Raw genomic sequence first — 17,163 nt, forward strand, 5'->3', positions numbered from 1 at the left:
TCAAGAGAACGGTAAATACTTATTTCCATCGGATATTTATATCAAATTATATAAACTTAATACTGCCTCCGTTTCAAAAAGAGTAACCTAGTTTGACTTGACACAAGTTTAAGAAAATAAAGAAGATTTTTAAATCTTGTGGTCCTAAATTAAAGTTATGTCAAACGTACAAAATTGCCCGTTAATCTTGTGGCCTTAAACATGTCATGTGAAAAGTTGAAATTAAAATGTTACCAAAAAAGAAAGAGGTTATTCATTTTGAAACAGACTAAAATAAAGGAGGTCATTCTTTTTTAAACGGAGGGAGTATGATGAAGTGCCACATGACACATTCTCTACTTAATAAACTATAATCAAGTACAGCTTTGATCTTATTCTTTTTTAAACGAAGGGAGTATAATGAAGTGTCACATGATACATTCTCTACTTAATAAACTATAATCAAATACATCCTTGATCTTGCCATATGGATGAAATATACTCCTAAATTATTGTCAAGTTTAAGAGTATTTTCAATATTTATCTCGACTTTTTATTAAAAGTTCCACGCTTCTATAAAAGTTTGAGAACACTTGATATGCCATGTGGTAGGTCAAGAATGCATTTAAGATTAGTTTGAAAAGTAGAAGAATGTTTTTAAGACTGTCAAACAATTTCGGAGCGAAACAAATAATTCAAGCCAACTTTTCTCAATAAGCCATAAAAACTCAGACATGTTTCAATTTTTTTTATTTTTTTTTGAGAAATAAGACATGTTGCAAATATTTGAGAATACACATAAAAAGTTATTAAATTTCGAACAAAAATGATTAATATAAACACTTTATCATTTGCAATATCGAAAAAAAAAGGTGTCCAATATGTAAATATCGTAAATCAGAAGGATCACTATATAAGTCGATACTCTTTACAAATTTCACACAAAACAGAGCAGGGAGCAAAACCCTCAAACACAAAGCAAGCAACAATGGAGGGCGTCTCGTACCAGAGGTTCCCAAAGATAAAAATCCGTGAAGTTAAAGACGATTTCATGAAATTCGAGCTCCGGGAAACCGACGCCAGTATTGCTAACGCTCTCCGGCGTATAATGATAGCTGAAGTACCTACTATAGCTATAGACCTAGTTGAAATCGAGGTCAATTCCTCTGTTCTCAACGATGAGTTCATTTCTCATCGTTTAGGGCTTGTTCCGCTTACAAGTGAACGAGCGATGAGCATGCGCTTCTCACGTGACTGTGATGCTTGTGATGGTGATGGACAATGTGAGTACTGTTCGGTTGAGTTTTATCTCCGGGTGAAATGTCTTAGTGACCAGACGCTTGATGTTACTAGTAAGGATTTGCTGAGTTCTGACCATACGGTTGTTCCTGTTGATTACTCGGATACTTCCTCCAGTTTCGATAATACTCCTAATAAGTGAGTTTTTCTTTTTGTTTTGTTTGGCTGGATTGAAGTATTATTTTTGTTGTCTCAGATGGTTTTATGTATATAAGCTTATTGTTACATATAGGCATTGAGCATCTAGGGCTATGATAAATCTGGGAAGTAGTTAGTTCTTTATTGCTTGCCCAAGCCTAGTCTAAGCTCCCGATTGGCCATAGATTATGAAGTTGAAACTTGAAAAATTGAGTTTTTGAAGTTGTGTTTGGACATGCATTTTACTTGGAAAAAGTTGAAGCTTTGTGAGTGGATGTACCAAAAATCTAAAAACTGGTTCAGAACAGTTTTTGGGAACTTGAAATACTTTCGTGCAGATATTTGAGGATGAATTTTCGGAAAACTACTCCCAAAATGTATGGTCAAATGCTATCTAAGTAGTTTGGGCTTGAGACATTGTTGTTGTCATTGCCTTGAATATGCATATGGGCAGTTTTATGTTTATGAGTGTTAAGCTTAGTTGCATGTATAGGAGTGTTAAGCTTAGTCGGGTTACGGTAACTCCTCCAATGATTGTTTTTTGTTTGCCCATCTAGCTGACTTGAACTCGTTTAGGTTTGAGGCCCTATTGTTGTTATTTTTTGAAAAGGTACAATTTGTACATATATCAAAAATCAGCATCAAGGCTGCTGCCGGGGAGGGGGGGGGGGTTGTTATTATTGCTGTTGCTATCATGTTCTCTAATAACTCTGTGCGTGCAGGCATTAAGCATTCAATAGAAATACACTCTCTGTTTGTCCTTGAGTTGTTCTTAACCCTAACCAATTATAGGGAGGTATTATGAACTTTTACTCTTTCAAAAGGTTGGGAAATGATACAAGGTACTTGTTAATTTAGGGTCAAGATGCTTAGAATGATTAAGTTAATAGTTCGATGGTGACAAATTATAGTTAAGTTGGGACAAAGTAGTAAAGTTGTCATTTTTAGGATTTGGAATGAGTCATTTGTTGATTGTTCTTGGTCTTTTGGTATATCTGGGTATTTTTATCTCTATAACTGCCAATGACGAATTGCATCATTCTGCTGTGGCTCAGTTCTTCTTATGTTTTCATCTTTTTTATAGAGATTGTAGATCAGTCGTGGTGATTATAAGAATTTTGTGTTGGATGAAATTACAAAGGGTTGACATGATTCTGGTTCCAATTGGTGAATCTTTTGTTTTTTTGCAGATGCACATTAAGGTGCCTTTGATATGTCATTTCATGAAGTGCAGAAGAATATCCCATAATTCTGTTGAATTATTATGCTGCGCATTTCGAGAAAAAGTGATTAGATATCAATCAAGCTCCTAGTGAACTTAGTAAATAGGTTATTTTGTTTTATCGAAACAACAGTAGTTTTGAAGGTGGTGTTAGTTAAAGAATACCATGTGAAAAAAGGATCTTAGTTTATCTTACTCTGCCCTTTTTGTCACAGCTAATACAAGAAAGTAATGTTATTTCTAATATACTTATTTGGTGATTTGTGGTGCAGAAATGCCTTGGTTTATACGTGCAAACTATCCTGAGAGGATATTTACGATCTTGCTCTATTTTATGCAGGGGAATCATAATTGTGAAGCTACGACGTGGACAGGAGTTAAGGTTAAGAGCTATAGCACGGAAAGGAATTGGCAAAGATCACGCGAAATGGTCACCTGCAGCAACTGTGACTTTCATGTATGAACCAGAGATCTACATCAATGAGGACATGATGGAATCCTTGACTCTCGAGGAGAAAACAGAATTAGTTGAGAGTAGTCCCACAAAAGTCTTTGGCATTGACCCTGAAAACAAACAGGTTTGTTGAACTTCGTACTTTATATGTTTAATTGCTATAAAATGATATACTGCTATGCCTGAATTTTTCCTCTTATCTGTTCAGCACTATGTGTGGTTCCTATTACTTTTTCAATGAACAGCATGTCATGCTTTATATGGTGATGAATGAAACACTCTCTCTGTCCCATTTATCCTGAGATTATCTCTAAGATTCTTATCATGCTCAGAGTCTGCCATTGATGGTATACCGATAAATGATTCACTTGACTAGGAGACTGCGAAATGCATGATAGTTGGAAATCCTAGTACCTCTCCTGGAATTCCTCTATGTGGTAGTAGATGGCCCAATACGATATGGGTCTATGCTTCTATGGTGAGATTCCATATTATTTTTTTTTGAGAAGGTAACAGTTTTTGTATAACTATTTGCTGCATAAAAACTACAGCTGTCCATACTTACAATGAAATATAGGAAGATGTACTAAGCTATAACCTACTTACAGAGATACTAGAACATCAATAAAAGATTCTATGTCTTCCATATATTCATGTTTACACCACAAATATAAGAGGGCTAGGCACTTCATCTTCAGTTTCCGGATAGAGCAGTGATTGTCTTCAAAACACCTTTGGTTTCTCTCTTTCCAAATTGTCCACCAAATGCAAGCAGGGATAATCTTCCATCTTTCTTTCTGTTCTGACTGAGTGCTATATTTGCTCCAGCACTCCAACACTTCAAGTGTATCTCTTGGCATCACCCACATGATCCCTTTTAAATTAAGGAAAATCCTCCAAAGTTGTCCAGTTAACTTGCAGTGAGATTCCTTGTTTTAGTTATCTGTACATGAGAGTATGTCAAAGATCCATTTTTTATAAAGTAACTATATCAAAAGATTCATTTTTTATGAATTGAGTGTATTAAATGATTTCATTTTTATAAAGTGAGTATGTCAAAAGATCCATTTTTTATGAAGTGAATGTATCAAATGATTCATCTTTATAAAGTGAGTATATCAAAAAATCCATTTTTAAGTGAGTTCAAATGATTCATTTTCTATAAAGTAGTATATCAAAAGATTCATGTAAAGTTAAATAGAACTAAAATGAGCTATATTTTTCTCTTAGGGAATAGATCCTGAAAAGGTCTTGGCTAGTGCAGGAAAAAAATTACACTTTTCACGAAATTTGACACATTTTCAGATGAAAAGAAAGTATTTGTAGACGAGTTAATTTGGCATAGAGGGAGTACTTGGGCTTAATTGGTTCATACAGCTATCCTGGATTGCTCATGTGTATAAGTTATGAGCAAGCTCCTCATATGTGGTAATAAATAACTGTGGAGCATGAATTGATTATTGCATATTACCATTTTGTTTACAATTTCGTCTGGTTGGTAAAAGTGGTTCTAACTAATGTATAGAGTGACCCTTTTAGTTCCTTTTTTTCTGTTTTCTGGAATCTGTTCATGAATTGTAGGTTTATTAATGTGTCATGAAACAACAATTTTCTTTCAGTAATGTATTATTTACCTATATGTGGAGTACACACAGCTGAACTGACGAAGGGTGATAGTTCCACTGGGATGCTTTGAGCTTGTTATGGTAGAGAAAATATAGCAAGAAAAATCAAGAGAAACCAAGGGGGATGTCAGACCTAAGTAGTCATCTTCTGTCCCGCTTTACTGAAAAGTTGATTTGGGTCGTTGTTAGTTGTTTGGTCCAGGGTAATATAGGTTTTTAACTCTAAAGTTAACTCTAAGTAGTCATCTTCTGTCCTGCTTTCCTGAAAAGTTGACTTGGGTCGTCGTTAGTTATTTGGTCCAGGGTAATATAGGTTTTTAACTCTTAAGTTTTCTCTTGTCAATATGGTGAACTCTGGTGTGCTCCAATTGAGGGGTAATGACAGAAAGCAGTTACAGCATGGTGGAAAATTAAAACTAAAATTTCTGGATATTTGTTAGATGCGAGTAAGCAAAACTTTTCACGTGAAGCATCATGTTTTTGCTAAATCTGAATGGGGGTCTAATAGTGTACTGATTTTTTCATTACATTGACTTTCTATGAGCTTATTTAGGAAAATGCTAAATGATTGCTTTTTGAAATGAAAGAAAAAGAAAACACTGAATTGTATCATTGGATAGTTAAGGAGATGGAATTTCAGTGTTAGGATTTCTAGTGGTATTTCTATTTATTGGTCAACTATAACTTCATTAGATATACAAGATCTGAAGAATAAGATTGCAACTCAAGGTATTTTGGCTAACAAAAACAAGATTTAGAAGATCGGATCAAAACAAGATTTTGAAGCCTTCAGTACAGAGGTTTATATGGGGATTTTAACTCTAATAGAAGCCACCAAATTCCGATAAATTCCGATCAGAGCTCTACAAGTCATAATCATTTGTATGAGGGGTTGCACGTTTTCCTTCCCATTCAGCATGGTAAAAAAACAGAATTAGTTTGTTCTGGGCTTTCTTGGTGGTCAATCTACTGAAGCCTGGAAAATGAGGGAGATCTCAACTTGTAACCTAGTCTGATGACAAGGGAAACATGTATTAATAGGTCAATGAGAGAAGCAACTCGAGACATCTCCAATTAATTCCTTTTATTGGTTTGTCATATATATTCTCTGGGAAGCTCTACTCGAGACATCTCCAATTTCATCTTCATCTTTACAGGTTATTGTCGTTGATCCTGAGGCATATACTTATGATGATGAGGTGCTCAAGAAAGCTGAAGCCATGGGAAAACCTGGAGTGGTAGAGATACATGCCAAGGAAGATAGCTTTATTTTCACTGTTGAGACAACTGGCGCAGTCAAAGCTTCACAATTGGTGCTCAATGCAATAGAAGTGCTGAAGCAGAAGTTGGATGCAGTACGCCTTTCAGATGACACCGTGGAAGCAGACGATCAGTTTGGAGAACTGGGCGCTCATATGCGTGGAGGTTAAAACCTCATTGGTTAAAAACCGCGAAAACTGTTCATGTTTAATATATCTCCTGTAACAAGACATCCTTGAACTACTTACCCATTTTCCCTTTAGAAACTTACCTCAACTGATCATGGAAACGTAGGGCACTGTTCCTGTTTCGTTTAAGTACATGTTTTTGTCCATCATCTTGTACTGATACTGAACTTTCGTTGAATTTCATCTCGCAATTGATCATCACTCCCCGTTTGTGGATTTTGTTTTGAGTTGAGAGTCTATCAAAAATAGTCTCTTTATCTTCACGACTCACGAGAAGGTTAAGGTTGTGTATACATCACCTCTATGTATGTATCACCTTTTCCAAATCTATATGGTGAAAGGATAAAACAAATTACTTCAAGTAAAAATAAAGTTATTTAGAAATACTAGTCGAAGCGTGATGATCAAAGCTTTGGTTAGTCAGTTGCTTATCCAGAAAAGGAGGAAAACAACATGTAACAAAACGTATTGGTTTCAACTGGAGTTAAACAGGCGAGTTCATTTGAATCTTTTTTGTCGGAAAATTATAATGTATATATAAGGTAATTTTTTTTATATATGTATGTATTTGACTTGTAGCATTTTGGTATAAATCATATTTTTTATTTGTTGATGTAATGATATTTATACTTTATGGTTTATGCTACCATGTTTACATATTGTATTGATTTTTTCTAAAATGTATAAATAAATAAAGCAACTCTCATAATAGAAAATGACACTGCCTTACGCCCCGTGTTTTAAGATTTACGCCTCATTTTGCGCCTCCGCCTTTTAAAAAAGTGGCATCAAGCTGTACCTAACCTCAAATTATCGCTGGTCAATTTTACCCTTGAATCCACTCTATTATTACCATTAAACCACTGTCTCTCCCTCTATTTAAACATTTTCCTTTCAAGTGTTATTATGTGAAAAGTAGAAATCAATGGCTTGTGTTACTAAATTGCAAGTTGAGAATAATGTGTTCCCATCAACAGTGGTTAAGCCTCCTAATTCCAACAATACCTTTTTCCTTGGTGGAGCAGGTTTTCTTAATTAATTTTTGCACAAAAAATGTTATTTTTTAATCTATCGATAAATTAACTATATGTTGCATGTATAATGGTAAGTCTTTACTATGACTGTTCTCACGATAATAACTCAGTTGCTTGACTACTAGTCTATAATCTAATAACTTTGCCCTATGTGAATTGTTTGACTACTAATATTGTAATCCCCTCCCCCGTCCCCAATTAAATAAAAAAGTGTGATCTTGCTTACTTTGTCAGTCCTGAGTAACGGAGGAGGGTTATGGTAGGGTGATAGCTCGTAAAACTTGTCAATTCATGTTGAATTTTGAACTCCACATGTTAGAGCTTGCATACATTGTCAGCTCTAAGACGGGATAAAGGAAGAAGGTTGTGGTAGGATGGAAGTAAGCTTAAAACCTATTATTTCACGATGAATCAAACTTGTTTGTGACTGAGGCGTAGCAGTTGTTGTATAATCTATGGATCTAATGCAGGACATAGAGGATTGGAAGTTGAAGGGAAATTTGTGAAGTTCAGTGTGATAGGGGTGTACTTGGAAGAGAATTTTATTCCATTTCTCGCGGCTAAATGGAAAGGGAAAAGCTCTGAGGAGTTGACATATTCACTCGAGTTCTTCAGGGATATCGTTACAGGTATGTGCTAAGATTGAAATGTGAACGTAATAGATCAATGCTCTTTGTAACAAGGTATAAAAGAAGAAAATGATTTAGTGAGTACCAAATTTTATACACTCCCCTGAGTTTGAGCTACACTTAGGTATGACTTAGGCAATCCTCTCCATCGAAGTTAATGTTTATGAACGTTTGTTATCTATGTTAGGTCCGTTTGAGAAATTCATGCGAGTGACATTGCTCTTGCCCTTGACTGGTAAGCAATTCTCCGAAAAGGTGGCAGGAAATTGTGTTGCCATTATGAAATCAATAGGAACTTACAGTGATGCAGAGAGACTGGCTATCGTAAAGTTCCTCAATGTTTTCAAGAGTGAAACTTTCTCACCTGGTGCTTCCATCCTTTTTACTCAATCAGTGGTTGGATCATTGACGGTATGTATAATCAACTAAGAACTTGCACGTTGCATCATCGAGTTATTAGGATCCTTTTGGACTATATGTATGCATCAAAAAATCGATTGTACTAGTTATCTGTAAGTAAGCTCATTGATGTAAACTTCTATAAGTCCAGATTAGCTTCTCTGATGATGATTCAATTCCTAGCTGGGGGAATGCTGTTATAGAGAACAAACCATTATCAGAAGCAGTACTGGAATCGATGATTGGCAAGAACGGAGTTTCCCCTGCAGCAAAGCGTAGTCTTGCTAAAAGAGTATCAGAAATGTTAGAAAAGAGCAATGCTGAGGAGTCTACTTAGGATTCGATTTGATGTTGTTAAGGTTGGCTGAGTATACTAGACGAATAATTTAGCCTAGCTTCTGAGAGTGTGTTTCGATAAATATTTTGAGTAGGAAAATAAATTGATGCTAATAAGTGATGGAAACATTTCACTGTTTGTTGTGTTTTCATCTTCTTTTCAAAATATGGTTGTGTTTGTATGCATCAAGTACTCAATAAAATTACTCTCTATTTGATATCAACAAGGTACTTGTTAAAGTATGGTTAAGATGTTTTCAAATAATTAAGCTTTGGTTGAATATGATGTAGTACGTTTTGAACAATTCTGGGGGGGGATTGTAGTTGTTGGGTTGGGATAGAGGAGTAGTAACGTTGTTGAGATGGATGTGAGGGCATAACAAGATTCAAGAGGGATAAGATTAGGATTGAAGTTATTTGGGTCAAGGTGGGAGTAGCCCTCGCGGAGGATAAGATGCGGCTTGTGAAGAGTGAGGTTGAGATGGTTTAGGCATGTGAAGAGGAGATGTGTGGATGCTCCAGTAAGGAGGCACGAGAGGTTGACCATAGAGTACGTACTTGAGGAGGAGTAGAGCTAGGTCAAGTATTCTTATAAACTCTATCAAGCGATCCCTAATTAACAATATGGGAATTGTTATGTAGGGATTTGCCTATTTTTACGAAAACTTGTCTTGAATACTAACTTACCATAGTTAAGTTATAATCTAACTATAGTTTAGTGATACCGGTGTTTCCAAAGAAGCCTATGTATGAATAAAGATTAATCTGACTTTTCTGCCTAGCTACTCTAGATTGGGGGGCTAAAAGTACATACTTTAAATTTATTAAGTTCTGATCACATCTTCTTTGGAAAATCTGAACTTTTCTTTGTGGGTATAATACCAACATATCAAGTTGATACAATTGTCTTTTATCTTTATTTTGATACTTATGGACTACAAAGACAAATTATGCAAAAAATAAACAATATTTTTGCTGCTTCATTTCAAATTATAGTTATCTAAGTCAATTTAATTAATGTTCAAAATATTAAATTAGATTATTTTAATATCCTACAATTATAATTTTAAATATTCAAAATCTATATCCCTCTATTCTATATTTAATGAAAGTTTTTAGGCTTTTTCATTGTTCAAAATAATTGAATTATTTAAAGTTTAAGATGGATGTTTGAAATTTTTTCTATACTTATCCTTTCCTTTAATACAGTTTAATATTTTCTAGGAAGTAAATTAAACTACTTACCAAGTTATATTTATGATTTCATAAAAGATAATAGTTAAAAATATCGTTCAAATTTTGTCCGTAAATGTTTTTCTTAATAGGTGTGCATTGTCTTAGAAATTCAATTAATACTCCCTCTATTCGTTATTAACTGAATTTTTGGGACTTTTTTCATTGTTCAAAATAATAGAATTGTTCAAAGTTCAAAATGGATGTTTGAAATTTTTTCCATTTTTCCCTTTCCTTTAAATGAAGTTTCATATTTTCTAGGAAATAAATTAAATTAATTACCAAGTTATATTTATGATTTCACAAACGCCAATAGTGAAAAATATCATTCAAATTATGTCATTAAATATTTTTCTTAATAGGTGTGCATTGCTGCACAAATTCAATTAATACTCCCTCTATTTCATATCAACTCAATTTTTGGGTTTTTTTCATTATTCAAAATAATAGAATTGTTCAAAGTTCGAAATGGTTATTTTAAAAAAAATTCAATCTTTGCCCTTTCCACTAATGAAGTTTTATATTTTTCAAGAAATAAATTAAACTACTTACCAAGTTATATTTATAATTTCACAAAGTAGAAAATATCATTCAAATAATGTCCTCAATTGTTTTTCTTAATATGTATACTAACATCCCTTTTTTAATCATTGTTCTTCTTATTATTTATTAGGTGGCGTCTTCCTATTGGATTTTCCCAATCCACCCCGACCCAATTCAAAGAACATGTTTGTTTCCCAAAATGAAAATTTCTAATTATGATATAAATTTATCAAAATTTCTTCCAAATTAGACAAAAACATTCATTACAACTTTTTAGATCTCTTTATATAGTGTGTTAAAAGCAGAAGGAGGACAACTACAATGGCTATGACAATAACTTATCGAAGGCTTTATATTATTTTGTCTTTGCTCTGTTTATTGAATTTTCAATCATTTTTGTCTAATAAAGTTGTATGCTGCGATGAAAAATCTGGAGTCACAGTAAGTTCTTCTTTCTTCTTGATCGAAGTGTGCAAAGTGAATAATCGATAAATATTATCGGACAAAAAAATATAAAATAGAAAAAATAGTTAATTTAATTTTCGAGAAACGAAACGAGACACGAGAAAATATTTATTAGTTAAGGAAAGTTGGGTAAGCGTTATAAAGTATAGTTTGACTGGCGGCAATTTGGTGAGTAACAACTGTGAGCCGTTAACTGTACCTAACAACAAAATCCAAATTATTGTCAGTCAATTCTACCCTTGAATCTACTCTATTATTACCATTATACCACTGTCTCTTCCTCTATATAAAGGCTCCGTGTAAAACTGAACTACTAATAGATCTCAAATGGCGCTCGTTTCAAAATTGCAGGTTGAGAATTATGTGTTCCCATCAACAATGGTGAAACCTCCGGGCTCCAACAATACGTTTTTCCTCGCCGGCGCAGGTTTTGTTAAATTTTTTTTTTTCATAATGTATGATCGAATAATTTCTTATTTGTGTTTGGTAGACCGCGTAAAACTTGTTAATTCATGATGAATTTGAGTAGCAGAGAATTCAATTTGGTCAGGTTTTGTTAGTTTTTGTTTAGCTGGAGTAAAACTTATTAATTCATGATGAATTCGAGTAGCAGAGAATTCAATTTGGTCAGGTTTTGTTATTTTTCGTTTAGCTGGTGTAAAACTTGTTAATTCATGATGAATTCGAGTAGCAGAGAATTCAATTTTTTCAGGTTTTGTTATTTTTTGTTTAGCTGGCGTAAAACTTGTTAATTCGTGATGAATTCGAGTAGCAGAGAATTCAATTTGGTTAGGTTTTGTTGTTTTTTTATAATGTATGGTTGAATAAAAAAAAAATATGTGTGTTTGGTAGCTGGCTAAAACTTGTTAATTCATGATGAATATAAGTATCAGAGAATTCAATTTGGTTAGGTTTTGTTGTTTTTAATAATGTATGGTTGAATAAAAAAATTTATGTGTGTTTGGTAGCTGGGGTAAAACTTGTTAATTCATGATGAATTCTCATGGTAGAGAATTCAATTTGTTTAGGTTTTGTTGTTTTTTTATTATGTATGGTTGAATAAAAAAATTTATGTGTGTCTAGTAGCTAGTGTAAAACTTGTTAATTCATGATGAATTCTCGTAGTACAGAATCCAATTTGTTTAGTTGTTGGTTAATTCATGATGATTTTAATTTCAATGTGTGTGGTAGGGAATAGAGGTTTGGAGATTGAAGGAAAATTTGTGAAGTTTACTGCGATCGGTGTGTACTTGGAAGAGAGTGCTATTCCATTTCTAGCTGATAAATGGAAAGGGAAAAGCTCTGAGGAGTTGGAACATTCAGTCGAATTCTTCAGGGATATCGTTTCAGGTATTTGCTGATAGGAGAATTAAGCTGGGGTTTATTATATAAGATGCTAAGTATTTAGGGTCTTAAAACAATCAATAGATTTGTCTCCATCAATGTTAACGTTTGTGAATATTTTCATCCTTCCTATCTGGTAGGTCCATTTGAGAAATTCACTCGAGTGACTATGATCTTGCCCTTGACGGGTAAGCAATACTCTGAGAAGGTGGCAGAAAATTGTGTTGCCTATTGGAAAGCAATAGGAACCTACAGTGATCCAGAGAGGCAGGCCATTGAAAAGTTCCTCAATGTTTTCCAGAGTGAAACCTTCCCACCTGGTGCCTCCATCATTTTTACTCAATCACCGCTTGGATCATTGACGGTATGTATAATCAACTATATTGAACAATAACAAAAAAAAGTAGGCACTTGCAAGTTGCATCATCGATTAGGACCCTTTGGACAATATTTGTGCACCAAAAAAATGGATTGCATTTATCTATAAGCTCATTGATGTTTCTTCTATATTTTTTTGTTCGAGTCCAGATTAGCTTCTCTAAAGATGATTCAGTTCCTTGCGTTGGGAATGCTGTTATAGAGAACAAACAATTGTCAGAAGCAGTGCTGGATTCCATAATTGGCGAGCATGGAGTTTCCCCTGCAGCAAAGTGTAGTATTGCCAAAAGAGTATCAGAACTGTTGGTTTGTGAAAAACCAGGAAGTGAGTTATCCTCGGTCCAGTAACTGAACTACAGAAATTGAAAAGAAATCCACCATGTCAGAAATTGGGGTCTACTTAGGACAATAAAAGAGGTTCTAGTGCTGAAACTCCCTTGTCAACTCGGTCTGATGTTGTCAAGGTATCTTGAGGATACTAGACGAATGATTTAGCCTAGCTTTTCTAGATTCTCTACTATGCAATAGTGTGCAATAAGGTCCCATCTCTAAGTCTCTGTTAATTATGTAAATGTGAGAAACTCAAAATGCCTTTGTTGAATTTATATCAATGTTCTTTGAAGAGTATTTTCTTACCATCTGAATTGTGAGCAATATGTGACTGCAGTAATGAAAATATGTTTGGATGTTGAATATAGAATTTGTTTTTGAAAAATAATGATATTATTAGCAAACTAAGAGTGCTTTGATAAATCTTTTGAGTATGGAAATAACTTCGGTTAATAAGTGATGGAAGCATTTCACCATTTGTTGTGTTATCATCGTCTTCTCAAATGTCTTTGTGCCTGCAGGCATCAATGCACTCAGTAAAAATATTCTCTATTTTACTTAAGTGTTTTGCTTTTAAATTGAACTAGTTGTAGAGAGGTATTTTACCTTTATTGATACAAGGTTTAGTTGCATATGATTTACAGTTTGAACAATTCGAGGTGAAAAATTATAGTAGTTAGGTTGGGATAGAGAGGTAGTAAAGTTGCCATTTTTGGATTTGGAATGAGTGATTTGTTGATTTCTTTGAGAGTCTTTGAATATCTGATACTTTTCTCTATAGCTGTGAACTAGGAATTGCATCATCTTGCTGTGGGGTGGTCCTTTTCATGACATCTTTTCGATATAGATTGCAAAACAATCTTGGTGTTATCGAGAATTTTGTGCAGATCAGTTTGGCGTGAAGGTGAACCTGGTTTCCAATTGGTGGATCTGTTTTCTGCAGAGTGCTCATTAAGGTACCTTCGATATGTCATTCTGAGATGTGGAGGAGAATATCCTATAGTTCTGTTGAATTATCGGCTGTGTCTTTCAACTAATAAGTGTGCTTAGATATCAATCAAGCTCCTAAACGAACTTAGTAAATAGGGGTTCGGAGAGTATTTTTGAAGGTGTTAAAGAGTACTGTTTAAAGAAGGATCCTAGTAAATACTTTTTTTTGTCATAGTATGAGAAAACAATGTTCCTTCTAATATGCTTGTTTCGGAGATTTGTGTTGCATATTCTTTGTTTATATGTGCTAACTATCTAGAGAGGATCTTTACCATCTTGCTCTATTTGATACAGGGGAATCATAATTGTGAAGCTACGACGTGGGCAGGAGTTTAGCTTAAGAGCAATAGCACGGAAAGGAATTGGCAAACATTATGTGAAATGGTCTTCTGCAACTACTGTGACTTTCGTGCGTGAACCAGACATCTACTTCAATGAGGGCATGATGGGGACCTTGACTCTCCAAAGGTAATTACCAAAGAGTAGTTCCACCACGGAAGTCTCTGGCATTGACCCTGAGAAGAAACAGGTTGGTTGAACTTCCGAATTTCAACTATGAAATGCTGTACGGGCACGGCTATGTCTAAACTTTTTCCTCCTCAGGTGAACACTATCAGAGGTTCCTATTACTTTTTTATGAACAACATATCATGCTTTATGATAAGCTTTCAGGTGTTATCCTCACAAGTGCAAGGACCCGATCCTTTGCAGAGTGTTCACATCCAGGACAATATGCTATACAGATGGAAAGTTGTCGTGTCAGAGGTTGGTGGAGTCGCCAGTGTACTGAACCAATCAGAACTGACGAGGTTGTTTGTCCAACGGTTAATAATTCTTTATGGTTGATTTAAGCAACATGAAAAACAACAAATCTTTCATTCATTCAAAGAGAGAAAAATCAAGCTTCACAAAACAGCAAGGGACCTGATCGATCGAAGCTTTCCGAACCTGCTGATGTTTTGTTTGCTTGTATTTGTGTTTATATTGTAGGATTCGTTTCACTCTTGATAGAAACGTTTCAAAACCTCGTTTGAATCTTGTAAGAACTTAGTTAAGGGGTAACTTTGTGTCTTAAAGTCAAAAGTCTATATTAACTAGGAAATGGGAAACCCGGGGGATTACACACCAACGAAGATGGTTTTGTTTTCATTGTTGAATCGACTGGTGCTATTAAACTTCACGCAGTTGGTACTCAATGCAGTCGTTAGACTATCAACACAATTCTATTTTTTCTTCGTCGTGCTGCAGAAAAGTGAATCATCACTGTGTTATGCAGTTCATCTATCTTCTGGAGACAATTCTACGACTATTTAGAGATCGCGTGGTTGACAGTTTACAGTTTAGTTCTGCAGAAAAGTGAGTCATCACTATAGTTTTAGTGATAAAGAGTGTATAGAAAGACATGTTATACAATTTTTTGTATTGGTGTATAAATTTTTACCCCATCGATATCGACATTTCATTTTTACATTTTCATCATGATTTTTGTTGAATTTTTTTAGTAGTTAGTTTTATCTTGAGCTACAAGATTGTAATCAGATTAATCAAAGTTAGCTTTTGTAGAGAAGAAAAACAGCAAAATATGAAGAAATCAACCATTCTTGTACATAAATTAAACTAAGAAAAATAGTATCGTGTTAATTGATTCTTTGTTTTGAGCAAGTTCCATTTTACTTAAAATAGACTTTGAAGTCTTTAATTACCAAAATCAGGACTAAAAACATTTAATGACAGTTCAAATCTAGAACCTTGGAATAAACAAATTCAAAAATCAGATTAATTAGATTTTGTAATCAAAATCAAGTACTATATATGACTATTTTTCTGTTCAACCTCCTTATGGTGGGACTGTTTCATCTTTAATTAGAGGTTTTGATTACAAGTCATGGGTATGGAGAAAATCTTATTGGAGCGTCATCCCCGAATGGCCCTGCAGTGCGCGATTGAAATTTAGTCGGAGCTCCAATGCGGGAGCTTCATACACTGGGTGAAGAACCAAAAAAAATCAGCTTATATGAACCACTTTCATAACAGTAAGGGTATATATGACCCACTTTCATAACGAGGGTATATTAGCTTTAAATGACAAAATTAAGGGTATATCATACCCTTTTCCCTTTATTATATAACATTTGGATCATTGTTGTTTGGAAAAATACAATAACAACAACATACCAGTTGGATCTGGAAAAGGTAGAGTAATTTATTATATAACACTTGGATTATTGTTGTTTGGAAAATACAACAACAATATCTAGTGGAATCTAAAAAAGGTAAAATATAAGCAACTTTTACCCCATCTTGGAGAATGTTGGTTGAAATCGGAAAAAAGAAGTAATAAATGAATATATACGATAAATGATTACTTGTATCTATTCAACTTATCTAATGGTGTAAAAATTATTTTACATAATCAATGAAACTCAAGACCTAGAAGCAACATATATTTCTTGTACTTGTTAACAAAATTATTATGTTCAATTAATTGAAGTTACAATTAAATATATTTTTGACCTTTTCTAAATGTCAACAAAATAATTATATTATTCAAACATGGTAAATAAAGTTATTGAAAAAAAGACACAAAAATATTTGTTTGGTCACTTGCCTTTAACATTTGCGTACAAAACTCTCCTTAAAAACACACACAAAACCTTTGATTTATTATCTCATATTATTTGGTAATATTTGGTTTGAGATCACTCACCTAACTTAGCCAACAATATTAGTTACATCTTCTATTGACTAATAAAACTTTTTTAAACATAAGACACAAATAAATAATCACTTTAACCAAAATCCTAAGTTAACTTCATTTTCTTATATACTATATACTATATATAAAGTGATAATATTAACCATATTTTGTATATTCTTCATCTTCACTACTCACTAGCCCAAAAAAAGAAAGAAAAAAAACAATTCATATCAATGGCTTTTATTAATTTTTATCAATCAAGAATTGTGATTTTTGAGTTTTTGGTTTTGGTATTTATTGGCATTTGTTTTAGCAAATTGAATGGAATTAGTGATTCACATTTAAGTCTTGATTATTATAAGAAAACATGTCCTTCTGTAGAAGGAATTGTGAGGAAAGAAATGGAATGTGCTTGTCTTTCTGATCCTCGTAATGCTGCTTTGATTTTGAGATTACATTTCCACGATTGCTTTGTTCAGGTACGTAAATAAAAATATGAAAATATTCTTGATTCAGTTTATTGGAATTATTGAACTGTATGAGCATCTCGTCTAGAAGTTTAACGAATGTTAGAGAAAGGTATACGTAATTGTGTTATTGTGTCTTATGAACCCCGCCC

General features: G+C 33.8%; 3 protein-coding genes across 4 annotated transcripts in view; all 3 read left to right on the plus strand.

Moving 5' to 3' along the window:
• Positions 1 to 876: 876 nt before the first annotated feature.
• On the plus strand, positions 877 to 6,392 carry LOC125866962 (DNA-directed RNA polymerases II, IV and V subunit 3-like). Its single transcript, XM_049547357.1, has 3 exons — positions 877 to 1,416; positions 2,979 to 3,216; positions 5,875 to 6,392. Exons 1-3 carry the CDS (start codon positions 968 to 970, stop codon positions 6,145 to 6,147), a joined length of 960 nt encoding a protein of 319 aa, XP_049403314.1. The 5' UTR covers positions 877 to 967; the 3' UTR covers positions 6,148 to 6,392.
• Positions 6,393 to 7,074: 682 nt separating this feature from the next.
• On the plus strand, positions 7,075 to 13,162 carry LOC125866967 (chalcone--flavanone isomerase). 2 transcript variants are annotated; one of them, XM_049547366.1, is made up of 4 exons: positions 7,075 to 7,190; positions 11,996 to 12,154; positions 12,289 to 12,512; positions 12,677 to 13,162. In XM_049547366.1, the coding sequence occupies exons 1-4, from the start codon at positions 7,091 to 7,093 to the stop codon at positions 12,872 to 12,874; spliced, it is 681 nt and encodes a 226-aa protein (XP_049403323.1). In that variant the 5' UTR covers positions 7,075 to 7,090; the 3' UTR covers positions 12,875 to 13,162. The 2 variants fall into 2 exon arrangements, with proteins under 2 accessions (XP_049403323.1, XP_049403322.1); XM_049547365.1 differs by lacking the exon at positions 7,075 to 7,190 and adding an exon at positions 11,086 to 11,231.
• A 3,592-nt stretch (positions 13,163 to 16,754) lies between these two features.
• Positions 16,755 to 17,163, plus strand: part of LOC125866961 (peroxidase 11) — a 3,300-nt gene continuing 2,891 nt past the window's right edge. The window contains exon 1 of the mRNA XM_049547356.1: positions 16,755 to 17,023. Within this exon, the coding sequence (XP_049403313.1) occupies positions 16,778 to 17,023 (246 nt within the window). The 5' untranslated portion in view covers positions 16,755 to 16,777. The remainder of the gene's footprint in view (positions 17,024 to 17,163) is intronic.

This window comes from Solanum stenotomum, chromosome 6 (assembly GCF_019186545.1).
Source record: "Solanum stenotomum isolate F172 chromosome 6, ASM1918654v1, whole genome shotgun sequence".
Lineage (NCBI taxonomy): Eukaryota > Viridiplantae > Streptophyta > Magnoliopsida > Solanales > Solanaceae > Solanum > Solanum stenotomum.